Source organism: Sinocyclocheilus rhinocerous, unplaced genomic scaffold, assembly GCF_001515625.1.
Source record: "Sinocyclocheilus rhinocerous isolate Xijiao unplaced genomic scaffold, SAMN03320098_v1.1 scaffold3412, whole genome shotgun sequence".
NCBI lineage: Eukaryota > Metazoa > Chordata > Actinopteri > Cypriniformes > Cyprinidae > Sinocyclocheilus > Sinocyclocheilus rhinocerous.
Genome location: NW_015659932.1, coordinates 33,466 through 58,892, shown reverse-complemented (window position 1 = coordinate 58,892; position 25,427 = coordinate 33,466). Strand labels below are relative to the sequence as shown.

At 37.5% G+C, this 25,427-nt stretch overlaps 1 protein-coding gene across 1 annotated transcript in view; it reads left to right on the top strand.

The window, feature by feature from the left end:
• The window catches only part of LOC107724536 (partitioning defective 3 homolog), a 170,564-nt gene that overhangs the window by 117,067 nt on the left and 28,070 nt on the right, over positions 1 to 25,427 (top strand). The window contains exons 14-15 of the mRNA XM_016533515.1: positions 7,113 to 7,251; positions 23,585 to 23,771. Coding sequence (XP_016389001.1) covers positions 7,113 to 7,251; positions 23,585 to 23,771 — 326 coding nt within the window. The remainder of the gene's footprint in view (positions 1 to 7,112; positions 7,252 to 23,584; positions 23,772 to 25,427) is intronic.

Below are 25,427 nucleotides of genomic sequence, written 5' to 3'. Positions count from 1 at the left end.
ATATATATATATATATATATATATTAGGTTTGGAACACAGATGTCACGGTTCGGGGGTCACGGTTTCCATACGATTTCGGTACAACAGGAAAACAGTCAAAAATTCTTGAAATATATTTGATTTAGTTTACAAATAAACAAGAGAAAAAAAACAGTGCAACACATAACGTAGCCTATATACGCTGAGTTTCAGTTCATTTTTGTGGCAGACTTAATTTGTTCACAGAAAGGAAACTCAAATAGCAGAAAGCGACATCCTATTTGTTTTCTTTATTTTACAAAAGCACAATGTTTTGTTTTCATTGTGAGTGTACACAAATAAAAGTTATGGAATATTTGGATTTGTGCCGAATGAGAGAGGTAGGACACACGAGCACAAAGCTCTATTTCGCAAACAGTTGAGTGCACAAGCCTTTAAAGTATACTCCTTTGTCAGTCTGTGAGAGACGCATTCAGAGTCAGCACATGGTCACTGTCTAGTGGGCTTTGTTTTCAAGTGCACAACTCATAGCATTCGCTGTTCTTCTGCTGTCCCTTCTGGATTGGGGGTGAATTGCCTGTATTCATTGTAAGGCCTCATGCACCGAACCGAGATGTCCGTACCGTAATATATGTATCGTTCCACCCCTAATATATATATATATATATATATAAATTTAATCAATATTCCACTTGCAAATGCCATTTTATGATGTAAACAATAATATATTTTGCAGTTCAATTTTTATATATAGTGTCACTTAAAGCCCCCCCCCCTTTCTTTTTTCCCAACTCTAAGTGTGAATTTGCATATAACACACCCATCATTATGCATATTCATGAGTTATGTCAGCAGAACTGTGAAGGGCCCTCTGGTCCACTGTTTTATTCACGGTTTCTTTGAGGATATTTTCTTTTTTTCTACAAAGAGAAATCAAAGCTATTGCGCACAGCTCAGTAGCGTGCTGGAAATCCTTCAGGGAGCTGAGAAATGCACACACTGTCCTCACTCAGAGACGCTCAGTTCTTTGAAAGTATGGGGTTTGCATCAAGCCAAAGATAGTTTGGTGTTTTACAAAAGTACTATTTAAGATAGTCTTAGAAGTGTTTCTCAGTTCCTTTTATTATTTACTCCTTGTGATTATTTGAACTTTGTAGATTAGTCTCAGAGGAGGTGTACAGTAACCTGGTAGATGTTTGATGCAGTCTGCTCTAATTGCCAGAAATCTAAAGCCTGGTTTAGACTATTTGAACAAGAAGTAAGCAAAGCAACAACGCAAGTGCAAAAACATGCTTGCACTGTTCTTTTACACTGATAGCATTTCTGCTGTGTAACAGAGCTGAGACTCAAGTTTGCACCTGTGTTTCTGCTACACTGCAAAAATCCTGTTTTTAATGGGTATGTTTGTCTTTTTCTCAGTTAAAATATATAAAAACCCTTGAAACAAGATACATTAATTTGAGAAGCATTAAGACTTGTTTTCAGAGAAATGTGTTTTTTATTTGAATCAGCTGGCTTATTTTGCACTTTTTAAAAGAGATTTAAAAAATGAATTTTAATCACCAAGACAAAAGCTGAAACAAATCCATTTTATTTTGATGTTTTTATCAGCTGTTTGGACTCTCATTCTGACGGCACCCATTCACTGCTGAGGATCCATTGGTGAGCTACATTTCTACAAATCTGATCACTTGTTTCTCCATAACAAGTGAAAAATCTGCCAGTGCATTAAAGGTACAGTGTGACTGTGTTAAGCATATTTAGTTTATTTACTGTCTTTCCAATAAAAATATCAATTTAAAAACACATTAGGATTTTTGAGTGCTGTAACCTGTTACTATGGGTGCCAAAATAAACACTTTCTACCTTAGCATGCGGTATGTAACAGGCCTAAGAAATTTCAGATTCTAATTCATTAGTATTCTCATCAAACTATATCCCAAAAGTGCCTCACCAAAGTGTCTCCTACACTCTAAAAAATGCTGGGTTGTTTCAACCCAACTTTGGGTCAAATATGGACTAACCCAACTTTTGGGTTATAAATTTAATGTAAAAATTTAACCCAACAGTTGGGTTAGTCCATATTTGACCCAAAGTTGGGTTGAAACAACCCAGCATTTTTTAGAGTGTATGCATAAACACAACCCATGTGCTTTGTGTCCACATGACGCTCATGAGAGCTGACAACAGGAAGTGCCATGCTGGCTGCAGAAAACTGTCCTGCTGAAATGAGGGTCTGATCGATTGTGTCTTGAGAGAGCTATCAATCAGTCTGACTGCTAAATTATGGTTTTATTAGCGTTGAGCCAGACTGCCGCTCCACGGGGCAAAGCGGGGCATGATGGGACACATCCACACACACCAGGCAATAAGAGAAGGACTTCTGGATCTGTACTTCATTAGTTTATTTACCCTTTTGACATGAGTTCACAGTGACTTACTGATGTCATATCACTGTGACTGGGATTCATGAGGAGGGACAGAAGGATCATGGGAAATGTAGTTTTGTGCCACAAAGAAACTGTGAATAGGAAAGGGTGGGTATGTGTACGAGGCAGATTTGTTTGACTGGAGGCGTCCAGGGAGCAGAATTGAAGACGCTCTCTGTAATCCTCTCACAGCTCAGCAGGGAAACTCAATTGGCGCACCTGAGAAAGTAATTGATTGAATGAAAGGGCAGCGTACTAACGCACAGTGGCATTGTGCAGATTGGGTGTCACGCCAGCCACTCAATCTGACTCACTCACACTTCACAAGGTGAACCGAGAGAGTTGTGTACAGAAAAGATCAGCGTAGCTTTTATTTGGTCTTTGTTGTCTGTAAAAATAAATTTTGTAATGCCATCAAATAAGTACTACTATATATATATATATATATTATCTCTCTTTTTTTTTAGTATCATCGAGATACTATTATTGTTTTTATGGATATTTTGAATCAATTTTAATTTTTTTATTTTAATTTTTTTATATTTTTAGTAGGGTTTTTTTATGTGTGCATTTAATTTTTTATAAATTTTTTTAGTTAATTTATCACATCAAATTAAATTACAAACTAAACTTAATTAGAATGAGAAATGTTGAAATACATTTTTTTTTAATGATTTTAGTTTTAGTTTCAGTTTTAATTAACTATAATGAGCCTTTTACTGTATATGTACTGTATATGTACTTAACTATTCTTATTTATTTAATTTTATTTATTTTAAAACAAAATAAATAAAATAAAACAAGAAGTACATTAAAAATAAATAAATAAATAGTATATATCATATATATATCAACACATGTCCAGTATTCAAACAATGGTCCCACACAGTTCACGAAGGTTAGCCAATCACAATAAAGGTCACTTACTGTACATAAATAAGTCTGAAAGGTACAGTATCAAAACACAGCCTTTTCAATGCTAAATGGTCAGGATACACTAAATTATGATGTTTTGGATGCAAGAAACCTTGACTAATGTTGTATTATATATGGACTTTAATTGTGTGAAATTTGGCTCCTTTAACTAAAGCAGTTGTACCAATTCAGTGCCCTCACTCTCACCGCTGAGAGAATTAATTCACCCATTATGGGGACACATAATAAACTGTCACTGGCTCAAAAGCACAGTATTCACAGGGTAAATTTGAGCAGTTCGACCCACAGCTGCACAGCCTCGGGCGCTTGTAGCCGTCATAATCCACTTGAAAAATAGACTGAAAATATGTGAGAGAGGACAACAGATCTGCCATAAGGGGTTCATCTGCTCTTCATACAGCCGAGCAAATGAATGCCGGGAGAGAGAGAGAGAGAGAGAATGGGATTGGAGAGATGCGATAGAGAGGGCTAATGAGGCTGTCTGGGTCTCTGGAGAGAGCTGGACAGAGCAGAGGCTGTATGTGACAGCATAAGACCTGTAATTACAGGCTGAGAGGCGGAGAGGGGCGCTGGATTAAGACCTCATAAACAGCATCAGGAGGCCAGCCCAGTCTGGAAATGTGTGTGTGTGTGTGTGTGTGTTAGAGAAAGGATTAGAATGACTATATGATGCTGCTATATAGACAAGGAGAACCTCCCTGCGGTCCAAGGTCAGAGAGGATTTTCTCAACTGTGTTTTACTGTAAAATATGAATACAAGTTTATGTATTACAGTGATTTTAACATGGTTAAGGCAACAATATGAAAAAAACTAGTGTTCAATTGTTGCATTTATTCATAATTAGGTTTTTTATTTGCATTTTTTATGAAGGATATACTAGTAGATGGATGGATGGATAGATAGGTAGAATGATGAATATATAGGTGGATAGGTAGAACGATGGATGGATGGAAGGATAGATGGATGGATGGAAAGGTAGAATGATGGATGGATAGGAAGAACGATGTATAGTCACATGGTTAGAATGATGGATAGTTATATGGATGGATGGATGGAAGGATAGATAAATTGATGGACGGACAGAAGGATGGATGGATAGGTAGAATGATAGGTATAATGATGGATAGATGGATATATTGATGGATATGTAAAATTATGGTGTATAGGTAGAATGATGGAAGGATGGAAGGATAGGTAAAAGGATGGATGGATGGATGGATGGATGGGTAGAATGATGGATAGTTATATGGATGGATGGATGGAAGGATAGAAAAATTGATGGAAGGACAGATGGATGGATGGATAGGTAGAATGATGGATGGATAGGAAGAACAATGGATAGTCATATGGTTAGAATGATGGATAGATGGATGGATAGAATTATGGATAGTTATATGGATGGATGGATGGATGGAAGGATAGATAAATTGATGGACGGACGGATGGATGGATCGATAGGTAGAATGATGGATGGATGGATATGTAAAATGATGGGTGTATAGGTAGAATGATGGAAGGATAGATAAAATGATGAATGGATGGACAGACAGATGTACGGGTGGATGGATGGATGGATAGATGGATAGATTAATAGGTAAAATGATAGGTGGTTTGATGGATGGATAGGTAGAATGATGGATAGATGGATAGGTAGAATGACAAATTCGGGACAAACTAGCCTGCAGACTGGCAATCACAGCCTCGCCGGAAGACAGACTAGAAGAGGGTGTTTTAATCCACAGCTAATCCTGTTTGAGAAAGCACTAGATTAGGGGAGATTACAGCTGGAGAGGGCAGAATAAACGGGTTCGTAATAACTGTTCACCTCCTTTCCCTCCCAAACACTGTGCCGCTAAAGATCTGTCTCCCACAAGCAGATCAGTTCAACCAATCTCCCTCTATTTTCTTTAAGAAATACTTCCCCATCTTCCCCATTTGATCTTCCTCTCATTCTGTCACGACCATCAGACTTTAACAAAGGTTCATAAAACAAATCCTGGTTTTGTAATGAAAAGCTCATTGAGGAGAGTCAGGCTGAGCGGTTTATTGTCAGGCTGCCTGTGGCACTTGCGTCGGATGAAGTTGTAATTGCGTTGACCCCTTCTATGCGTCAGTATGCGTGCTGTTTTATCAAGCCCAGCGAGATAAGTCAGCAGCTCTAGACTTCATTAAACATCTCATCTATATTAAACAGTCTGGTAGTTTCCCTCCCGAATACAGCATTTGTTGTCCCCAATGCAGCGCCACAGAGCTCCTGAGCGGAGTAAGATGTGTCTTGTGTGATGGGCATACTGCTGTCCAGGATGAATCGAGATTCTCAAAATTGTTTTTGGTTGCTATTGATCAGAAGACATCAGTCTAATTCCTCCATAGGCCTCCTCTAGTATGTCTGGGAAAGTCACACAGAGAGGATCCGAGCGCACTCTACTTACAGTACCTGATCGTTACTGTAACTGATCTTAGCCAATCAGAGCATGGTGTTCATCTCACCCAGAGGTTTTGGTTTTCCAGCAACTTTGCCTCCACTCAAGTTGACTCTTAGACACTGGTATTTTCTTGGAGTTAGAACTGTCTATGTTTTTGACAGATAAAGTAGTAATCCCTATTATTATTACTCACAATTTGGTTAGATATTCAGACAAACCCCTACCCTACAAGCATTTAACCTTGGTGCATAATGCACCCTGTATCATTTGTGCTAAAAACATCAATGATACCCCAAATTGTGCAGCTACATTCCTAAGCTATCAGACGTATAATGTTTGCATACTATAAATCAAGTAAAACATCTAATAGACCTAAAATGAAAGAGGGACCTGAGTCATACCTAGATATTAGAATATCAAAGGAGGGTTGGTTGTGGGCTCAGTAAGAAAACACTTAGCAACTATCGAGAACACCCTATGGTTGGAAAGATAGTATGATGGATGGATAGATAGATAGATAGACAGACAGACAGACAGACAGTAGGGATGCCACAATCCTCAATATAATATTGAACCTTTCAGTACGACATCCACGGTTCAATACGGGCTTGTGAATTGCGGTTTTTCGTTTTTGCGTTTGATGAATAGATAGATGGATAGGTAGAACGATGGATGGTTGGATGGATGGATGGATGGACAGATGGATATGTAGAATTATGGATGAATTGGGCAAGAAAGAAAATGCTTGGCAACTATCGAGAACACTGAGGCACGTAAGATACCTTGCTAGGTTGTGCACATTCCCATTGGTCCTTGTCGCCATTGCTCCGAGAGCTTGGATCTTGGTCTTCCTCGTTGCCAGAGCCCAGGAGGTGAGAATGGGTGAGGGATTATTGCAGCCCCTCATTCTCAACACAGCCTCCTTCAGGAGAAGTTCCTTTGGGAGAAAGTGCAGCCTTGCACTTTCACACGCAATGTGGGCCCATGGGGGAAGTATATAAAGCTAAGGACATGAGAGCTCACAAAAGACCACACTCACCAACAGCCTAATCAAAAGAGCACAGTGACACCTCTATTACCACTAGTGCCTGGGGATGAGATACTGAAGATGTACTCTACAAGCTGTGCAACAACTGTCTTTGTTGTTGAAAACCAGGGGGGGGTTAGAAATTCATTTATTCGACTCTTTGTTCTGTGTTTTTTAAATTGTTTTAGGCATGCATCTGACAACATTTTGTGACAATTGTGCTTAAAGCAAGAAAAATAAAGCAGCCGAAAGATTAAAAATAAGCCTGTATAAAAAAAATTTAAAAAGTGTTTTTTTTTCTATTTCTTCCCAGGAGGCTCCAGGTAGCCCGCCTGTGCCTCTGAACTCTCCACGAGACGAACATGAGCGACGGATCTCTCAGTCGCTGTATCCCGGAGAGAGCCTGGATGACAACCACACCCCCCGACCCACCATGATGGGTAGAATGATGGGTAAGCTGATAAAAAACACACATATTAGTCTTAGCCTCAGATGGCCCTGGTGTATCATTTCACACAAAAATGACCAGAGCGTTCTCAAACCAGCTAACTCCGATCTGAACAGCTGACTTTACTCGTGTTCTGGAGTTTGTAAATGGCTTTTATCAGTCTGCTGGTAGTTTCCAGGTTGCTCCAAGAAGATCTAATTGATTTGCCAAAGATTGTGATGTTTATGGCATTTAATCTTTGAACAATTTTAAAGGGATAGCTCATCCAAAAATAAATATTGTGTCATCATTTACTCACCCTCAAGTTGTTCCAAACCAAAGAAAATTCCTTTCTTCTGTTGAACACAAAATGATATATGTTGAAGAATGCAGGTACAGTGCAGGTTCATTTTTGGTTGAACTATCACTTTTAAGGGTTTAGTTTGAGACACTTTAAGGCCGTGTGTCCACCAAAGTGTTTTTAGCCAGATGAAAATGCCAGGTGCTCTTTTGAAAATGCCCATCTGTGGGCGCTTGAGATTGCTTTGGAGGCGCAGCGTTTAGCTAGACCCAACCAAATGTTCCCCCAAGCCATATTTTTTTATATTAATATTGTTATAGTCTGGAGATGTCATATGGTACAGACATGGATACTTGGAGACCAGCAATATTTTGGCTTTCTCCATTGTTGTTCAGTCGTTCTACTCCAGTAGAATGTGACGGTTGGCGATATTTGCCCCGCCCTCCTTCACTGTGATTGGACGACTGGCACTGATGAGCACTGCCTTTTACCCAAAGTTAAGCATTTTCTCTTTGCGACCAGAAAAAAAACGCAAAGTGAACCGCTTCGTCACGCTGTCAGCTTATTTAAATATGCTGTGCTCCCTTTGAAAACAATTAAAAAGTATGCTAGCCTCAAGGGGGAAAAAATATATTTTGGTGGACACACAGCCTCAAACAATTGAACCAGATGTCCTTGAGCTCACCTGATTGGTCAAAGGGTTATATCTGGTTTATGAATATATGTCATTAAAAGGAAACGGGTCAGTTCACATGCCATTTGAAGGTTTCTTCCTGTCAATTTGGACAGTTCTTGGTCAAAATGCCTGCATTGTAATAGTCATTTTTATGCTCTGCAAGACTATGTGTGCACACATGCTGTCAGTATACTGTATGTCCTGACCTTCTGTTTCCATTTCCACCTGTTTCCCCTGACATATATGGTTTAAATGCAGGGATGAATGAGCAGCTGGACACATGCAGGCTCAGCCCAGCCAGTCCCAGCATGCTCCTGTGGTTTTGTAAATGGGGGTTAATGTCATTTTCAAGCCCTATGTCTCATCCAGCATGACTCTTTCAAGTCAGTCCTGATTTCTCTCAAACTCAGCTCCAGTTCTAGTCCTGCCAGACAATTGGAATCGGCAGACCAATCCTTTCACCGTCATGCTTGTCATTTCACAATCGACTACTCAGTCTTGAACAATAAGCTCTTTAGTACCTGACGCAAACCCTCTTCTTCCTCCTCCTCATCCCCCTGCCTTTCCTTCAGCCCTCGTTTTCTTCATCCTCCTGTTCTGACCTTCTCTGCTGCGTGTGTTCTCATCGCAGTGTGACGATGAGTCAGTCAATGACGTCTCAGTCTCCTCAGATTTAGTGTCAAAGGCGACTGATGGCCAATTGCACTTGCTAAGCCTTGCTTTTTTTATTATCATCCTTCATTTAAGCCCTATTTTGTCACTTTCTTTGACAGTATGGACAGGAAATAATGGGGAGTGGTTTGATTAAATTTTTAATTATTATTATTGTTATTACTACTACTACTACTGCTACTACTTCCACTTATCACTTAATAAATATTACTTATTATTTTATGTGGCGCCTGGAATAAGCATGTTATAGTGGAACATGGAAAAAGCATGCAAGTTGTTTTTTTTTGTAAATAATTTTTATTTGTTATTATGGTATAATAATAATAATAATAATAATAACCATAATAATAATAATAATAATAATAATAATAATTATTATTATTATTATTATTATTATTTCTGGTGCTTATTTAATAGGTCTTATTTTATTATCAATAACAATGATACTTATTAGCATTAGTATTTTAAACAATCTGCATTAATTGTGAAAGTTTGTATTTAATAATAATAATAATAATAATAATTTATAATAAATAAATGTATTATTTAATTAATGATCAATATCAATGATACTTATTAATATTTAAAATGAGTATTTATTGTATTTTTATTATATTTTTAGTATCAGAACTCAGAATTCTGTCTTAGTTGGTTTGCATAAATGTATGCATTGACACTTTCTTTTAAATAGCACGAAAGTAATTCTTCTTAGCGCCAGTGCAGAGAAATTCTAAAACTTCAGCACTTCAGAGAGTTTAGCTGTACATCTTCTCCGGAGGAAAGTAAAAAGGCAAAAGTTTGAGAAAGTTTACCCGAGGGAAGATGGCACCCTTCAGCTGTTGTAGGCCTGACACATTGTCATACATCTCATAAACTCGGCCCGTGCTCCTGAGGATTGTTTCACCACTTGTCAGTCACTTGCATGACACATTATTTTTGTTTGTTAAAACTTGAAAAATGCAGCAATAACACATCACATTAAGTGGTCCATTGCTGACGTTCTGAATGACAGAATGTCTGTCACGTAACTTTACGCACTGCAGGACGCGAGGACGGACCTTGATGTATGGACTCTGTTGCGTTTGTCAGAGGTCATTTTCTAAAGGACCAAGGTGGAGACCTGACTGACAAAGCATGCTGCATCACTGTCAGGAAAATAGTCTTCAGCAGCCACAACTCATTTCAGACATATTTGCTGTCACTCAGGAAGGAGCAGACATGGCAGGGTTTGAGCTACAAGGTTAGCGAGATAATGTCGTCTTGCTTGGCTGTTATGACAGGCCGGGATGAGGAATGCAACTTTAAATCTTGAAAACTGAGAAAACTCAGAAGAATAAAGTGCTGTAAATATAAATTGGTAGTTGACAGGTGAAATTTATTTGACTAGATAAAATTGAACAAGGAGAGGAGCTCATGCACATAACGGTAGAAGAATTCTTACAAAAATAACTGCGTTAAGGAAAGTATAAATCTTAGGGTGTGTATTTATTTATTTATGTTTTGTCTGTATTTATACCCGTTATTGTTTTTATTACAAATGGTAAATAAAATAAATGAAGAAAGAAAGAAACAAATAAATAAATATGCAAATAGTTGGTTTAATTCCTCTTGAATAATGTGAGATTCTAATTTATTTACTTATTTATACTTGTCACTATTTAATTACAGTTGGCCCCGATTGAAACAAACAAACAATCAAATAAATAAATAAATACATTTGTTTGTTTGTTTGTTTGTTTATGCAAGACCATCTACATTGAAATTGTGATGGGTATAAACAAACAAAATGTGAAACAATAATAATAATAATAATAATAATAATAAATCATTTAGTTTGACTTGCATTGTGTTTGACATTATACAAATCACATCCTGAATGACACAAAAATACTATTTGAAATGTGATCTGACCTTTCAGACCAAAATGCATTTCCAAAAATCGGATTTTAATTGGTTTTCAAACCACATACAGATGCTTTCATGCCGTTTTCTGCAGCTCAGATTACAAATAGCTAAATAGATTTGTGTCTCTTCTTTCCATGTCACATATAACATATTCCTACTTTCTGGAGGTACGGTGTGAAATTGCACCTTCTCTGTTTAGCAGCCGTGCTGTAGATGTTGTATTCTTGTAAGTTCAGGTTGCTCTTAGTGTTACTTTAACATGTTAAACACAGTTATTACACGACTCTTCGGAATACTTGATTCTGATTGGTCAATCGCGCCATCCAGCGGTATGTTATTCCCAGATAACAACCGCCAAATTGAATAACACACCGCTCATCCGGGTACTACGAGTTATCTTGACCGGTACTACTTATATGCTTAACGAGTCACTCCGCTATCGTTAACTGTATGGCGCCATCTTGTGGCTGAAAACACTTAACCACCGCGTGTTACAATGGAAGACTTCAGCATTAATTTCAACATATATGGTAAAAACAAATCTTTTTATAAGCGGGATAAGCGGGATAATGTACATCCAGCTGGTTGTTATCTCAGAATAAACCCCTTCAGGCTGATACAAGACCTACAAGTCCTGATCACCCTGTCGGGGTTTATTCTGAGATAACAACCGGCTGGATGTACATTATCCCTTACTTAAAGTGACACATGAAGGGACTTTTTCCTTTCATTTAAGGGGAGGTGGTGTACCAATTTGAATTTGCCCTTCACAACTGTTGAATCCCAGAGAGAAGTGCCTCTAAGTGTGTGACGGGAAAGGTTAGCCCCATTAAACTGCGTAAACAGGCACTGTGCCAAAAAATGGCGTATATGGGTGCATTAATAGTCCTTCGTGTAAAACGACGTTTCTGTAACTGGTGCTTCTTGGAGACTCGCTAACCATATTCTGCCCATAGAGAGACATTTTGAGTAATATTCTGAATGAATCTACCTCTGAATGACAGTCATTACAGTAGCGAATGCCTTGTGTATTTGAGGTAATCATAGTGGCAGAACATTTTAGCGTGTAGTCATTTAGACAGAGTCCCGGAAATCATTTACAGCACCTTTGAACAGGATGAGAAAAAAAGATAAAACGAGAAAAATACGTCATATTTTGGATTGACATGTATGATAATACATGATAGCATAAGAAACGTTTCGGAATAAATGCACACCACGGTATTTTGTGAGAGTGGTAATTTTGAGGTCATCATTTGTGACATTTAGCAGCTGTTCTGTGAAATGTGTTTGTCCTTGTGAATCGGCTAACAGCCCGGCTAACAGGAAGCATTCTCAGAACGTACTGACTAACGTTCTGGCAATGTTCTCTCAAAGTTATACCTTTTATCTCCTACAAAAAACAACAACAACAACAACAAAAAAACAGCCTAAGCTGGTTAGCTGGTTTTAGCTGGCCATCCAGCCTGGTCATAGCTGGTCAGCAGGCTGGTTTTAGAGGGGTTTTGTCCACTTCTTTAGCTGGTCAGGCTGGAACAACCAGTCTAGCCAGGCTGGGAGACCAGCTAAAACCAGCTACTTCCAGCTTAAACCAGCTAAGACCAGCCAACTAGCTTTAATCTGGTTTTAGATGTTTTTTTTCCAGCAGGGATGAGCAAATATTAATCCAGGAATGTTAATAGAATGTCTGTTTGAAGTTATTTGGTCTTTTATAATGTTCTTAAAACTTTAGCACATTACTTATGCTTCATAGGGTGCTTTCACACCTGCCTCATTTAGTTCAGTTGAATCACACTAGAGTTCGTTGTCCCTCTTGGTGCGGTTCGTTTGGGCAGGTGTGAATGCAGCAAATATATATATATATATTTATAGGCCTGTGTGTGTGTGTGTGTATATACAGTGGGTAAAATAAGTATTGAACACGTCACCATTTTTCCCAGTAAATATATTTCTAAAGGTGCTGTTGACATGAAATTTTCACCAGATGTCGGTAACAACCTAAGTAACCCATACATACAAATAAAACAAACAAAAAAAGTTCAGAAATTAAGTGTAATGTGTAATAAAATGGAATGACACATGGAAAAAGTATTGTACTACTGAAATGTATTTAATACTTTGTACAAAAGCCTTTGTTGTTAATGGCAGCTTCAAGATGCCTCCTGTATGGAGAAACTAGTAAAAATATAAAATCTTAAAATATAATTAAATATAATTCTATATAGATAGATATAGCCTATTAGAGCGGGAGTGTCAGTCAGATGCACGTAAAAATGCATGCGATCTTATTTCAATGTTGTTGTTAATGTTGAGGTTAGTCAGCAGTTACTGAGAGCGGGAGTAACCGCTACATTCGTAAGTGTTTGCGTTTGCCAGGACAGCTATAAAGCCACAATAAGCCGGCGGAGTGAACTTGTCAATTCATCTTGATGAATGACGCAGCGGAACGTAAACAGGTGAACTCTGACCAATAAGAGGACAGCTTTACTCATATGTGACCCGCATAAACACAGTTTGGTACGATTTGCAATGTTGCCTTGTGAACGCGAACCAAACCAAGAAGAAAATGTAACATTTTAACAAATTAAGTCCCTGTTTTGGAACAAAGCAAACTATCTACAGGTCTGAAAACACCCATACATGGAACGTTTTTCTGAAACATTTTAGTTTTAACTTTTTTTTAGTTAGCAGTTTGGCTAGCTATATAATTCGTGACTTTGTTAGTGTTTTGGTAGCAGTCAGGCTTGTGATTCAGCTTTTATTTGATCAGCTGATACAGTTTGTGATTTAGTTAGCGATTTGGCTAGCAATTAAGCTTGTGGTTTGGTTAGTGATTAGCTAGCAGTAAGGCTTGTGATTCAGCTACGATTTGACTAGTGATGTAGTTTCTAATTTAGTTAGCAATTTGGCTAGCAATTAAGCTTGTAATTTTGTTAGCATTTAGCCAGCAATAAAGCTTGCGATTCAGCTAGTGATTAGGAATTTAGCTTAAAATGTAGCTAGCTATTTTGCTAGCAATCTGAATTGGTTTTAGGTTTTAGATTTAAGTAGTGATTGAGCTTGTGATTTAGTTAGCAATTTTTGTATATCTATTTAATATTTATATTTAAAGTACATTTAGTCATTTGACAGGCACTTTTATCCAAATATGTGGATGCTACAACAAAATAGATTCATCTGAGGGAGACGTGGGGGAAATGCTGTGGAAACTTATGAATCACACATCTAATTATCTTCTTTAGACTTTCTTTATTCCTCAAACAAAAAACTAATTAACAGTAAAGCTAATGTTGCTTGTCTTTGCAGCTGCATTAGTGATTAAACGTAACTACTTCAAAGTTAATCTCGTTTTTTCATGTGCTGTCTCTGATGTTTGTTCTACCATCAGTGCATTAGGTTGAAAATGAATGAATCTTGAAATATAATCTTGTAACATTTTATCTTAATGCAGTTTCTGTTTAGCATCTGTTCTAATATAAAGACATAAAAGAGCATTAAAACTAAACCCTGTGAGTCAGAGTGATGGGCGGGGCTATTAATCTGACAGTATAGTGCCATCACATTGATTGGCCGCAGTCGCTGTCAGTCAGATTGATTGGCGGCGCTGTCGGTGGCTGTCAGTGGGAAGGACTGCCGGCTGTGAAACTGTGTGAAGATGTAGCATATACACTCAGCCTTACATCAATCTAACTGGCAGTGTGAATCCACCTCTCTCAAGTCGCTACTACACAGGCTACTTGTCAAGGTATAATGCAGCAGGTGGCAGATGCATGTCTTGGGCTGAATCAAATGAGCTTTTTCTTCTTCCTCCATCTCTCTTTTCCTCATCCTTTGGCCAAGACTCTGAGGGATAGATTTTTTAAAGGAGTAGTTCTTTTAAGAAAAGTACAAAAATAAGCAAGTGCTTATTGCAAATTTTATTGCAAACAGCTTATCGCTGTGAGCAAAACTTTGTCCGAATTGAAAAGTCCAGCCAGTAGAGGAAAATCACACTGTGTCGCAAATTGAGGAGCCGTCGCTTACTTCTGGACGTGCTGTTTTGCAAAGAACCTGTTAATGAAAGAATGGACAGAACAAATAGAAGTGGGATGGGAGGGTTTTATGGTGGTTTTGTGTGGTCAGCGTCAGGAGCGGAAGAGTGTGGAGGAACAACTTTGCACAGAAAATGTGAAAATTCACTTTGCCCGTTAATGGCTGGAGAATTTTACAACATTTACAGGCCATCAGTATTTCTAACTGCTGTTTTCTCACTTTATTTTACACAAGCATTTTAGTAAAATATATAAAAATGTGTTTTTGTAATGAATGTTTTTCACAGAATTTTTGCAGCAAACTGCGTAAAAAGCAAGTCCGTTGCAACAGCATATTCAAACAAAAATAACAATGGTCATTTTCTTTCTAACATTTTCATTTTGTTAGTTTAGTGTCATGAATGTTTTAACACTGTGTATACACTATGTATAGCTAAAAATTCTATATATGAAAACAATCTATAAACTGCTTGCTTCACATTGTTTTTGTGAAAACTGTGATACTTTGATGAGTGATTCTTTGATGAGTGGAAAGTTCAAAAGAATGGCATTTATTTGAAATTGAATCTTTTGTAACATTATACATGTCTTTACTGTCACTTTCGAGCAATTTAATTTAGTGTCCTTGCTGAATAAAAGTATTGAATTCTTTGATAATAATAATTTAAAAAAATGACAACAAAACTTTTGAATGGTCTGTGTTTGACAAACCAAATGTAGATTTTCTTGCCAAAGCCGATTTATAGCTCAATCTATAGGAAGGGCAGATATATAATCTATAAAGAGACATAGATACCTCAGATGAGAAGTTGAGCTTTTAGTATTTCACACTTTCGTTACTTCCCTGCGTGCATCCCGATGCTGTGACCTCTTTTTCCTCAAGGTGCGTTTCTCTATGGATCGCTGCTCTCTTGTGAATGGCACTGTACCAGAACTAGAATGACAGAGGTATGCTGGGAATTGCATCACGCTAACAGCGCCTCCTCAGCCTCCCTCGGCTTCCCTTAAGTGGTTTGTCTGCGCCTGTCAGATTAGCACAGCCGCTGTATTAACCTGCTGATGAAGACTACAGGATAATGAGTGCTGTTATGCTAACAGGAGGAGGGTTGATGGGAGATAACAGACTTACAGAGACCGAATCACTCGCACAACAAGAAGTGGAAGACCTGTGATATTACTGTGCCATACACTGCTCAGGGACACGGCCTTTAGGGCATCACACACACACACACACACACACAAACAATGCATGTGTACATAATAGACCTGTCAATTAACACATTAACACACTTCAGTTTGTTATAAAACAGTAACATGATAAACAATGTACACAATAAATTGAATCCCCTGACGTGTACGGAAATTCTGCAGTCAGGAGTTTTCTGATTGACTTTCAGTGGCCCGTAGGTATTTAAAAAAAAAAAAAAAAAAAAAAGATTATTAATCACAATCATGGATATGGGGCGCTTATGAGCATGCTTCTGAATTGTAAATTGACAAATGGGACACTCTCCGTTCTCGTGAGCTTCACAGGCACATTATTAATCACAATCATGGATATGGGGCGCTTATGAGCATGCTTCTGAATTGTAAATTGACAAATGGGACACTCTCCGTTCTCGTGAGCTTCACAGGCACGTGCAGAGCAGAACACAAGACCTCAAACCCACATCAAGTGCGCTAAATGTAAGATTGCAGTCTGGCCAAGAACACTATTTTGGGAGCAGTTTAGATTTTAGCAGTATTTAATGGTTTGTCGTGTTTAATGCTTTGGAAAGGGGAAATTAGTATTTTTTCCCCCCTATAATTTCTGAAAGAGAAAACTTTTCAGGTTATGACTTTGTAATAGCTTATTTGTTTAAACTCCTCTGGTTGTCCAATATAGCTTTATTATTAAACCAGGGATATGTGATGTTAGATTTTGCTTTTAGAAAGGAAAACTTGAAATCGCATCATATGACCCCTTTAAAATCCTGCCTTCAGTTTGTTTTTTGTTTTTTTACAACTTATAGTGTATTCACTTGTGGGTGATATTTCACACTTCTTGAGTTGTACTTCAATTCCTCCAAACAAAGAGCATGAATGACTTTTGTTAAAAATCCCATCTGGATTTCAGTTATAAATAAATCTGTGTTTAGGTCTTTCTCAGAGAGCATTTGTGTGATTGCCCCTGAACTGACAAAATTTGTGAAAGACACACTAGCTCAGTTGTTTCATTAAGACAGATGAAGCTACTTAGGGAGTCTACTTTTCTCTCACAGTTTTTATTGTTTTTAGTTTAAAGAGGAATTACCATAATAATGTGGTCTTAACATTAAAGGTGCTGTATGTAATTTTATGCGTACCAAAGCATAAAAACACCATAATACATTCGCAATATTTAGAAAACATGCTAAGTTCACATACTTGTTTCTCCGAAAACAGCGCTAAAGCCAGTTATTCTACTTTGAAAATGTGCAATCCGTGTCGGAATGCCTGTTTTTGTTTTGGTCTGTGTGATTCCGCCCACTGCCGTTTCATCCAATAGTATTTCGACTCCCCGGGTTGCCAGAAAGCAGAAAATATCGTATCGCAGCCATGGACAGCAAACGAACTGGGTCAGAGATCGCAGATTCTACCCGTCCTAAAAGCCTCTGCATCAATCTAAAAATCTCTATGACAAGAGGCATGTTAAAACAAGAATAAATAAGCTCATTAATTTACAGTGTGAGGCTCGTCGCCTTCCATTGTCAATTGTGTTAATTCCCTCTGCGTGTCCTCAATCTGACAACTCTCTGGAGCGACGAGTCTGAGGAGGAGGCGGGAGAAACAATATTTTACATTTGGAATGCAGTACCAATTTCAACCGTTAGCTGTCAATATTACATACTGCACCTTTAATGATAGGTCTAAACGATATCCAGTATAACACAAGCCTAAAGAATCAAGGGCGTACTCAAACTTTAATTGACATTTATGCATTTGGCAGATGCTTTTGTCTGAAGTGACCTACACCGTATTCAAGGAACACATTTTATAAGTTATTGTTTTCCCTGGGAATCGAACCCATGACCTTGACATTACTCAGTGTTGAATGTTGTCAACCAAAGCAACTTATGGTTAAGACTAATTGTCTAAGTGGTTAAGTGTCTGAATTGTCAAAGTAGTGATAATTCATAGAACATCTTGTGGGTTTCGAACCTACAACCCCAAGTGGTTGGGTTGATCTTTTTTTTTTCTTCTGGTTTTAGAGGCATTATGTGCACTCATCAGATAGTTGGTGTTAATGAAGCATGCACTCAAACCTTCACCAATTGACATTTATACATTTGACTGATGCTTTTATCCAAAGTGACTTACATTACATTCAAGGTACACATTTTATGAGTTTCCCCTGAATCAAACCCATGACACTGACATTGCTAGCTCCATGCTCTACTGATTGAACTACTGTTCAGGAAGGCTAATGTTGTCAACCAACACAAGGTTAAGTGTCTGAATTGTCACAGTAGTGATAATGCATAGGACATCTTATGGGTTTCGAACCTGCAACCTTCTGGCAACCTCCCAAGTGGTTGGTTTGATCTGTTTTTGCTGGTTTTAGAGGGGTTATGGGCAGGCTGGGAGACCAGCTAAACTAAACATACCTAAAACCAGCTTACACCAGTAAACCTTTTTTATTTTACATTATTATTACTTTGGCAGGGAGTAGATGTAGAACTTTGTTGTTTTAATTAATTATTTCATGATTTCCTGTGTTTACAGTATAAGACCATTCTCAAGTTACCTAACTCAAATCAAATGTGACTCTGCTAATGTTGCCAACACACATGATGCAATACAATGTCAAATGTGTATATTCTAAAAAGCATACTCCATCAAAGACCCTCACTTCAATGATGACCCTCTGGGTATCCCCCGACCATAGCAAGCCACTATGGATGGACATTCATGACAAACACTTGGCTTTCACTCACTCCCCTGCTTCTGGGAAAAGTTGAACTGATTGTTGATGACTTTGTTCCTAAATACATGGCAGGTTGTGATTAATACCACATGTTGGCCTTTCATTTAAACATTTTTGTTGGATTACGGGATTATACAAAGTTGAATTAGTCTTTTTTTTCAGTGACTGGAGGAAACTGAAACCATGTTCCCACAAGCCTGTTCGGTGAAGGCCTTAATGACCTTCAAATTACCTTATTTAGATGTTCTTGAAATGCCTAAACTTAATGCACCAGCTCCTCAAAAGCCTTTGCTCCCGATAAGCTAAACCAGTGAGGCTGATAACTTGGCCTGTATGGATTTTCCACAGAACATTTTGCAAGAAAAAATAGTCTAATGGCATGACCTTTTAATTTGTGCTTAAATTTGGGATAAAGGGGTATCTTGGACCTTGTGAAGCTCAACCATCTTGAAAATCATTTTGGTGATCAGTACGTCATATTTTGGATGCTGCTATGCTGGTTTGGTGCCACCAGTTCGAACTCAACTAGCTCAGCCAGCAAGACCACCATTTTCAACCAGCTTCACCAGAAAAACTACGGTCAACCAGTTTCTTCAGCTACATTTCACTTATATTAACAGCTTAGAGTTGCTTCACTTTGAGCTTTTGAGTGTACACTTTGTGCGATACTTTGCACTTGATGTACAAGAAATACAAGTAGGAGCAGGATAGCCTTCATGGTCCTCTGATGAGTGATTCCTCAAAGTCAGCTCTCCTCTGCTGAGCATCCTGAAAAAAATCTGCTGCCCTTTGTCATTCTGGATGCATCAACAAGGAACTGATTTCATTCAAGTTTATTTGTTCAACCCCTAGTTTGGGGGGGCAGTACGGCTCTGTCCACCAATCAATCCATTCCCACAATGTTTTGATTCAAGGCCCAGCAAACAAGCATGGGGGGGTCTATTTATTATAGCAAGAGAGACCCCACGAGGGGTCGTTTGATCGCAGCATGACAGAAAACAACAGTAGCCCACCACCATTGCCATCAGCACCCTGCAAGCAGAATTCAGTGCAGATTAAACAGAAGAGGCAGTTACAAACACAAACGGCTTCTTCGGTCTGGGAAAGACTGCACATGATAGCCTTGATGCTTATCCTCAAATGACCTGAATCAAATGTCCTCGGGATGCAAGCATGACGCGGAGGTTTATAATCTTCAGGATTAAACAAAAGCATGATGTGTTTTGTAAGGAAAGCTCTTTTGGGTAAAGCAACAGTCTTTTGGTGTTGCTTCGACCATCCAGTTTAAGTCAAACTGCGTCCTGTTTAGGTTGCATTATGAAGTTTATTGTCGGATCCATATCGCCGTAAATGATTCTAGAGGAATATTGTGTTTCTTGAGGTAGTGCAGTTCTTTTTGCACACTAGCGCTAAGACGATTAGTCTTACTTTTAACCCATCGACTCTCATCCACACATTGGATAATGGATCTAGACAAGGTGCTGAGAAGATGTCAGCAGGATTTGTCAGTCACTAACACCTTCCCTCCAGAACAAAGCTCTCTCAAGAACGTCCAGCAGGGCTTTTTTAGTACTGCTTACTGCGTACTGCCTTCACAAACCATTAGAAATCAGACGATTGAAATTCTTTTCTCCTCTTCTGCCGATTTCCTGTTCTCTTCACTGAGCCGAATGTATAATAAGCCAAGTACGCCTTCGCTATTTTTCTTGTCCTGCAATTAAGAGGTCCGTTTTTAGGCAGATTTTTTATGATTCACCATGAAATCATGAGTGTAAGTGGGTGGACAGGGGATATAATCTCAATAAAATGGTAGGCCAATTAGTCGTCCGCAGCAGAATTGTGGTCGCAGTGTTTTTATCTTCCATGTTAAAGACTTTCACCTTTTCACAAGTGTCACAGTGGCTATTTCTATAGGTGTCCTTTACGCCAGTTAGCATAGCCAAGAGTACCTCTCCTTGTATGAGGAGGTCAGCACTTGTGTCAAAAAATCTGTAGGAAAGGCCTCATTTAATGCAAGAACACGACTGTATTCAGCAGTTAACCAATTAAAACCATGTTCTGCATGAGCAAAAAAATGACCTTGCATGGACAGACTGCCACTTTCAAGTGTATGGATCCTTTCTTTTTTGGTTTTATTTATTTTTTCATGTGAATTTAATCTTGGTCTTTGGCAATTTTTTGTTTTGTTTTGTTTGTTTATCTAATATGCTATAGGGTCAAATTTGCTAATTAATTTGAAGAAAATTACATTTATAAACTCAGTGACTCTTTGACTCTTCTATGACCAGCATTTTTTTTTATTTATTAAAAATGCTGAATTAAAGTTAAAATAATTTAAAAATATTTTTTATATTTTTGAAAAAAAAATTTCAGTCGAGTTTCTCCAAAGTAGTTAGACTTAATTTTGTATTATTATTTCTTGGAAAAAATGTTAAATTAAACTTCACTGGTGCACTTGCAGGAAGATGCAGAAAAAAGCAAAAATATATTGATATTTATGATTGATAGGTCATAGTATTTGTTTAAAAATCATTTAAATATATATATATATATATATATATATTTTTTTTTTTAAATGATGTCTAAAGTCACATGTATTATGTAAATTATTTATACTTTACTTTACATTTGCCCAGTTAGTATCATAATGTTTTTCTCCTCAGGTTTATGTTTTTGTTATTGCAGTCATGTGTTGGGCTTTGGCTTTATTTGCGGTTTCTGCTATTGAGCGTGACTGTGCATATGTTTCTGTGAATATCTTGGTGTACACACATGTATAAATGTATTCTCGCCTCAGCAAGTGTGAAATTCAAGTTCTCACAGTGGCGCACACACATTGCATTCATTTGTACGCCGGTGCAGTATCTGCGCACCAGTGACAGAAGTTCCCTTGTTTCTTGACCCACTGCTCAGGCCTTGACCCACTGCAGTGAGAGACTGTCTTTGATACGCTGATGCAACCGCTCGGTAACTGCTTCTCCAGTCAGTGTTATGGATGATTGCCTTGAGATGGAAGCTCTGGGGTCTGGAAGCTATCGTGGATCTTCACCGTGACCCCTGTCCTCCGGGACGGACCGCCTGCAGCATCAAGGCCTCTTGTAAACGTCCAGGCGACCTTGAGAGCTCCAGAACCACCGGTGCTTCGCATTTTCTTAATGTTTCGTCAGTCATGTTGATGAAATCAAATGAAACTTGTCTTCATATCTAACCCCTGCAAGTGAAAACACTGCTCATCTTCAAGTAAATATTTGGAAATGTTTCGTCTTGTGTACATGTTGATGGTTTAACGATGGAAGTTTAGCACAGCAGATTGTTCATTACAGGAGTGTTAATGTCTCTGTCGGTTGGGTTAGTCCCGGTTAAGCCGAGTCAGTGCTATTATTCTGTTCACTTTCTGAAGATTCATGCCGTTCATTTACTGTTCAGGATTGTGTGTGCATTCACACGTTTCAAGAGGCCTTTTACCATGTACTCTCTGATGCCAGTGCACTAAATTGACATGACAAAGCTTCTCTAATGGACTCCACTAATTACAAATTTGTCATTTTGGTGATGATTAATCCAAAATGACATACACTTATTAACAGAAACAGCCCTCGTGGAGTGATCTAAAGTTGACTTCCTCAAGGACACAATGCTGATTTTGTGATCTGCCCTTAAAGTTAAACCTATGACCTATCAGTTAGCATCCTAGATCTTTAACCGCTAGGCTACAATATCTAAAAAACAAGAATCTAAGAAACATGCATGATGGTGCACAACACAATATTTTATTTTATTTAAAACGTGTGATGGTGCACAACAATTGTATTTTTTATTTATATTTATTTGTGTTTTATTTTTTTAAATTCATCATATTTATTCATTAATTTTTATTTTATTGATTTTTTATTTTATTGATATTTGTATTTTATTTTTTTTACATTTATTTTATTTAAAATGTGATGGTGCACAACAATTAAATTTTTTATTTTACATTTTATTTTATTGTTATTTTGTTGTTTATATTTTATTTTATTTGTTTTATTTGTTTAAATTAATCACAATTATTCATTCATTTTTATTTTATTTTATAAATTTTTTTATTTTTATTTTTTTTTAGAGTTTAACCTCTCGTAAATGAAAAGCACTGCTTTTCACATCCACATGTTTTTTTTTTTTTTCTGAAGGTAAAATAGTTATCATGCTAAAGCTGCACGTTTCAGACGTTGTGTGCTCGGCCTAATGACGCAAAACACGTAAACGCTTATTTATTTCTGTTCATGTATTTTGTTGTCTGAGCCAAGCTGAAACTAAATCTCAGTTTTATTTTTGCTGGGAGGATGCCAGTGTTATTTTTTCATCTAGGAGCAATAACATTTGATTGCTCTTAAGCTGCTAAAGTTGCAAAATGACTTACAGTTGAAATAAATACACTTGGAACGAAACACAGCGGAACTCCAGAAGTTCATGTTTGGATGGAAATGCCTCATTTTAATTGTGAACATGTGCTTTTCGTTCTGCTCAAACATCTTCGTTTACGCTCCGTCTGCTTTGTGTGTGGGTTTTTTTAGGGATTGTTGACTTACAGTAAGTTATTATTATTTTTTTTTTCAGACACAAATGTAATTGTTGCTTTTGCGGTGCATAAATGTTTATATGGGACAGTTCGGTCATATCTGAGTGTACACCTTACTTCCTACATTTTTTGAGGGATTTGAGTCACTTTTCGTGGTCATTCAAAGCCAGTTTATCCTCCAGATCAGTGAAGCCGATCTCAAAGATCAGCACTTCCACTTTTTCCCAGCATAATGTTGATATGCTCTCTCTGTCGTCTCTCTGTCTCAGGACACTTCCAGCTGTCCCCCACTGTGAATATGCCCCAGGACGACACAGTCATCATTGAAGATGATAGGCCACCTGTTCTTCCTGCCCGCTTGTCTGACCAATCATCATCCAGCTCCCACGATGACATGGGATTTGTGACAGAAATGCCAGGATCCTGGCCCAAAGATGTCCAGATACAGGACGCAAGGTAATGTTATCACCTACCTCAGAATCATCAGGACATTAATGGGTTGAATTAAGTACACTGCATATTTGATCAATTTCAAGGTGCACTCAGTGATATTTCCACTGATAAAGAAGTAATCATAAACGTACTTTTGAAAAATGATGTCCATTTACATGAGATGAAGACTTCAGTCATATCAGTATCCAATTAAAAGTGTGTCTGTTAATTAAAATAAAAGATTCCCGTGTGTGTGTGTGTATGTATGTATGTATATATATATATATATATATATTAAAACACATTGAAATAAATAAAAAAATAATTAATAATAATAATAATAATAATAATAATACATTAATTAATAAATAAGATTTATTTTAAAAATAAAATATAAATAAACTAAATAAAAACATGAAGTAAACAGACAAACAAACAAACAAATAAATAAATAAATAGTAGTGGGGTTATTATAGTTAACTTAAAGTAAAACAATAAAAAATGTTTGTGCTTAAAATATTATTGATAATTGCTCTAGAGTGTGTGTTTAGGGCAACATGCACATATATCGCAGACATGATTTAACTGCGTTTGGAGATCAGCCAGAGAATCACAGCTAGCTTGATGACAACTAATGCTCCTTCATTTAGTGCCGGTCTTTAATCACCACAGTCCCGGGTTCAAACGGCCTTCTCACCTCACCTAAAACATCAAACCATCAAAACAACAAAAACGAAACCTCATTCTGAACCATAAAATGTTTCCTTCAAGCACAAACAGCGAGTCATTTTTTTATGCATTATTAAAATGTTGTAGTCTTTGGCATTCAGTGATTGAGGAGCGCATTGGTTGACCTAAGCTATTGTTTTGTGATGTCTCGTCCGTCATAAAGGCCAAATCACAGCCCATTATGTTTCCGCACAGCGCTGAAATGTGAGAGCTGCTAAATAAACGAGTGCGGTGATGGTGACAGCAGGGAGGACGATCAGTGTTTGGGCTTCAGTTGAATGTTTGGGCTCAGAAGCATTGTGAGATATCGTGACGCTGCTCCTGTCTTGAATATGTGTGTGTAATAATGCATACGGTCTGTGCGCTTTAGCAGAAAGTCTGAAAGTCTTACTGTTGGAAATTTAGGGTACTTTTCACCATGATATAACATTTTCATCATAGCTGAAATCTATTCTAAATAGTCTGTAACGTGGTAGAGGAAATCCTTTTTATTACAGCTATGGTGGTTAAAGCGGTAGCTGAGTTAAATATGTCGAGATCATTTTTAATAACATACAATAATTGCATGGATCTACCCATGCAATTAAAATTAAAAATTAAGGTTCTTTATGGGCATTGATGGTCCCATGAAGATCCCTTGACATCCATGTGTCTACGTTTTTTGTTTGTATTAGTCAAATTTCCTTTTTAGTTTTTATGAGTTTTTAGTCTAGTCTCAAAATTAAAATCATGATTGTTGTGATTTCATAAATTCCATCAGAAGTATTGCACTTTCACCTATAAGCATACATATGGTTAATTTGACCTCATCTAGTTTCCTGATTTATTAAATAATCATAAATATAAACTCAAAAGCAAAAACAGTGACATTCCTAAAAGTAATTCTAGTAACTCCATATTATATTCATGCATTTCTAATAAAACAACATCAAAAAAGACTTTGTATTGTGA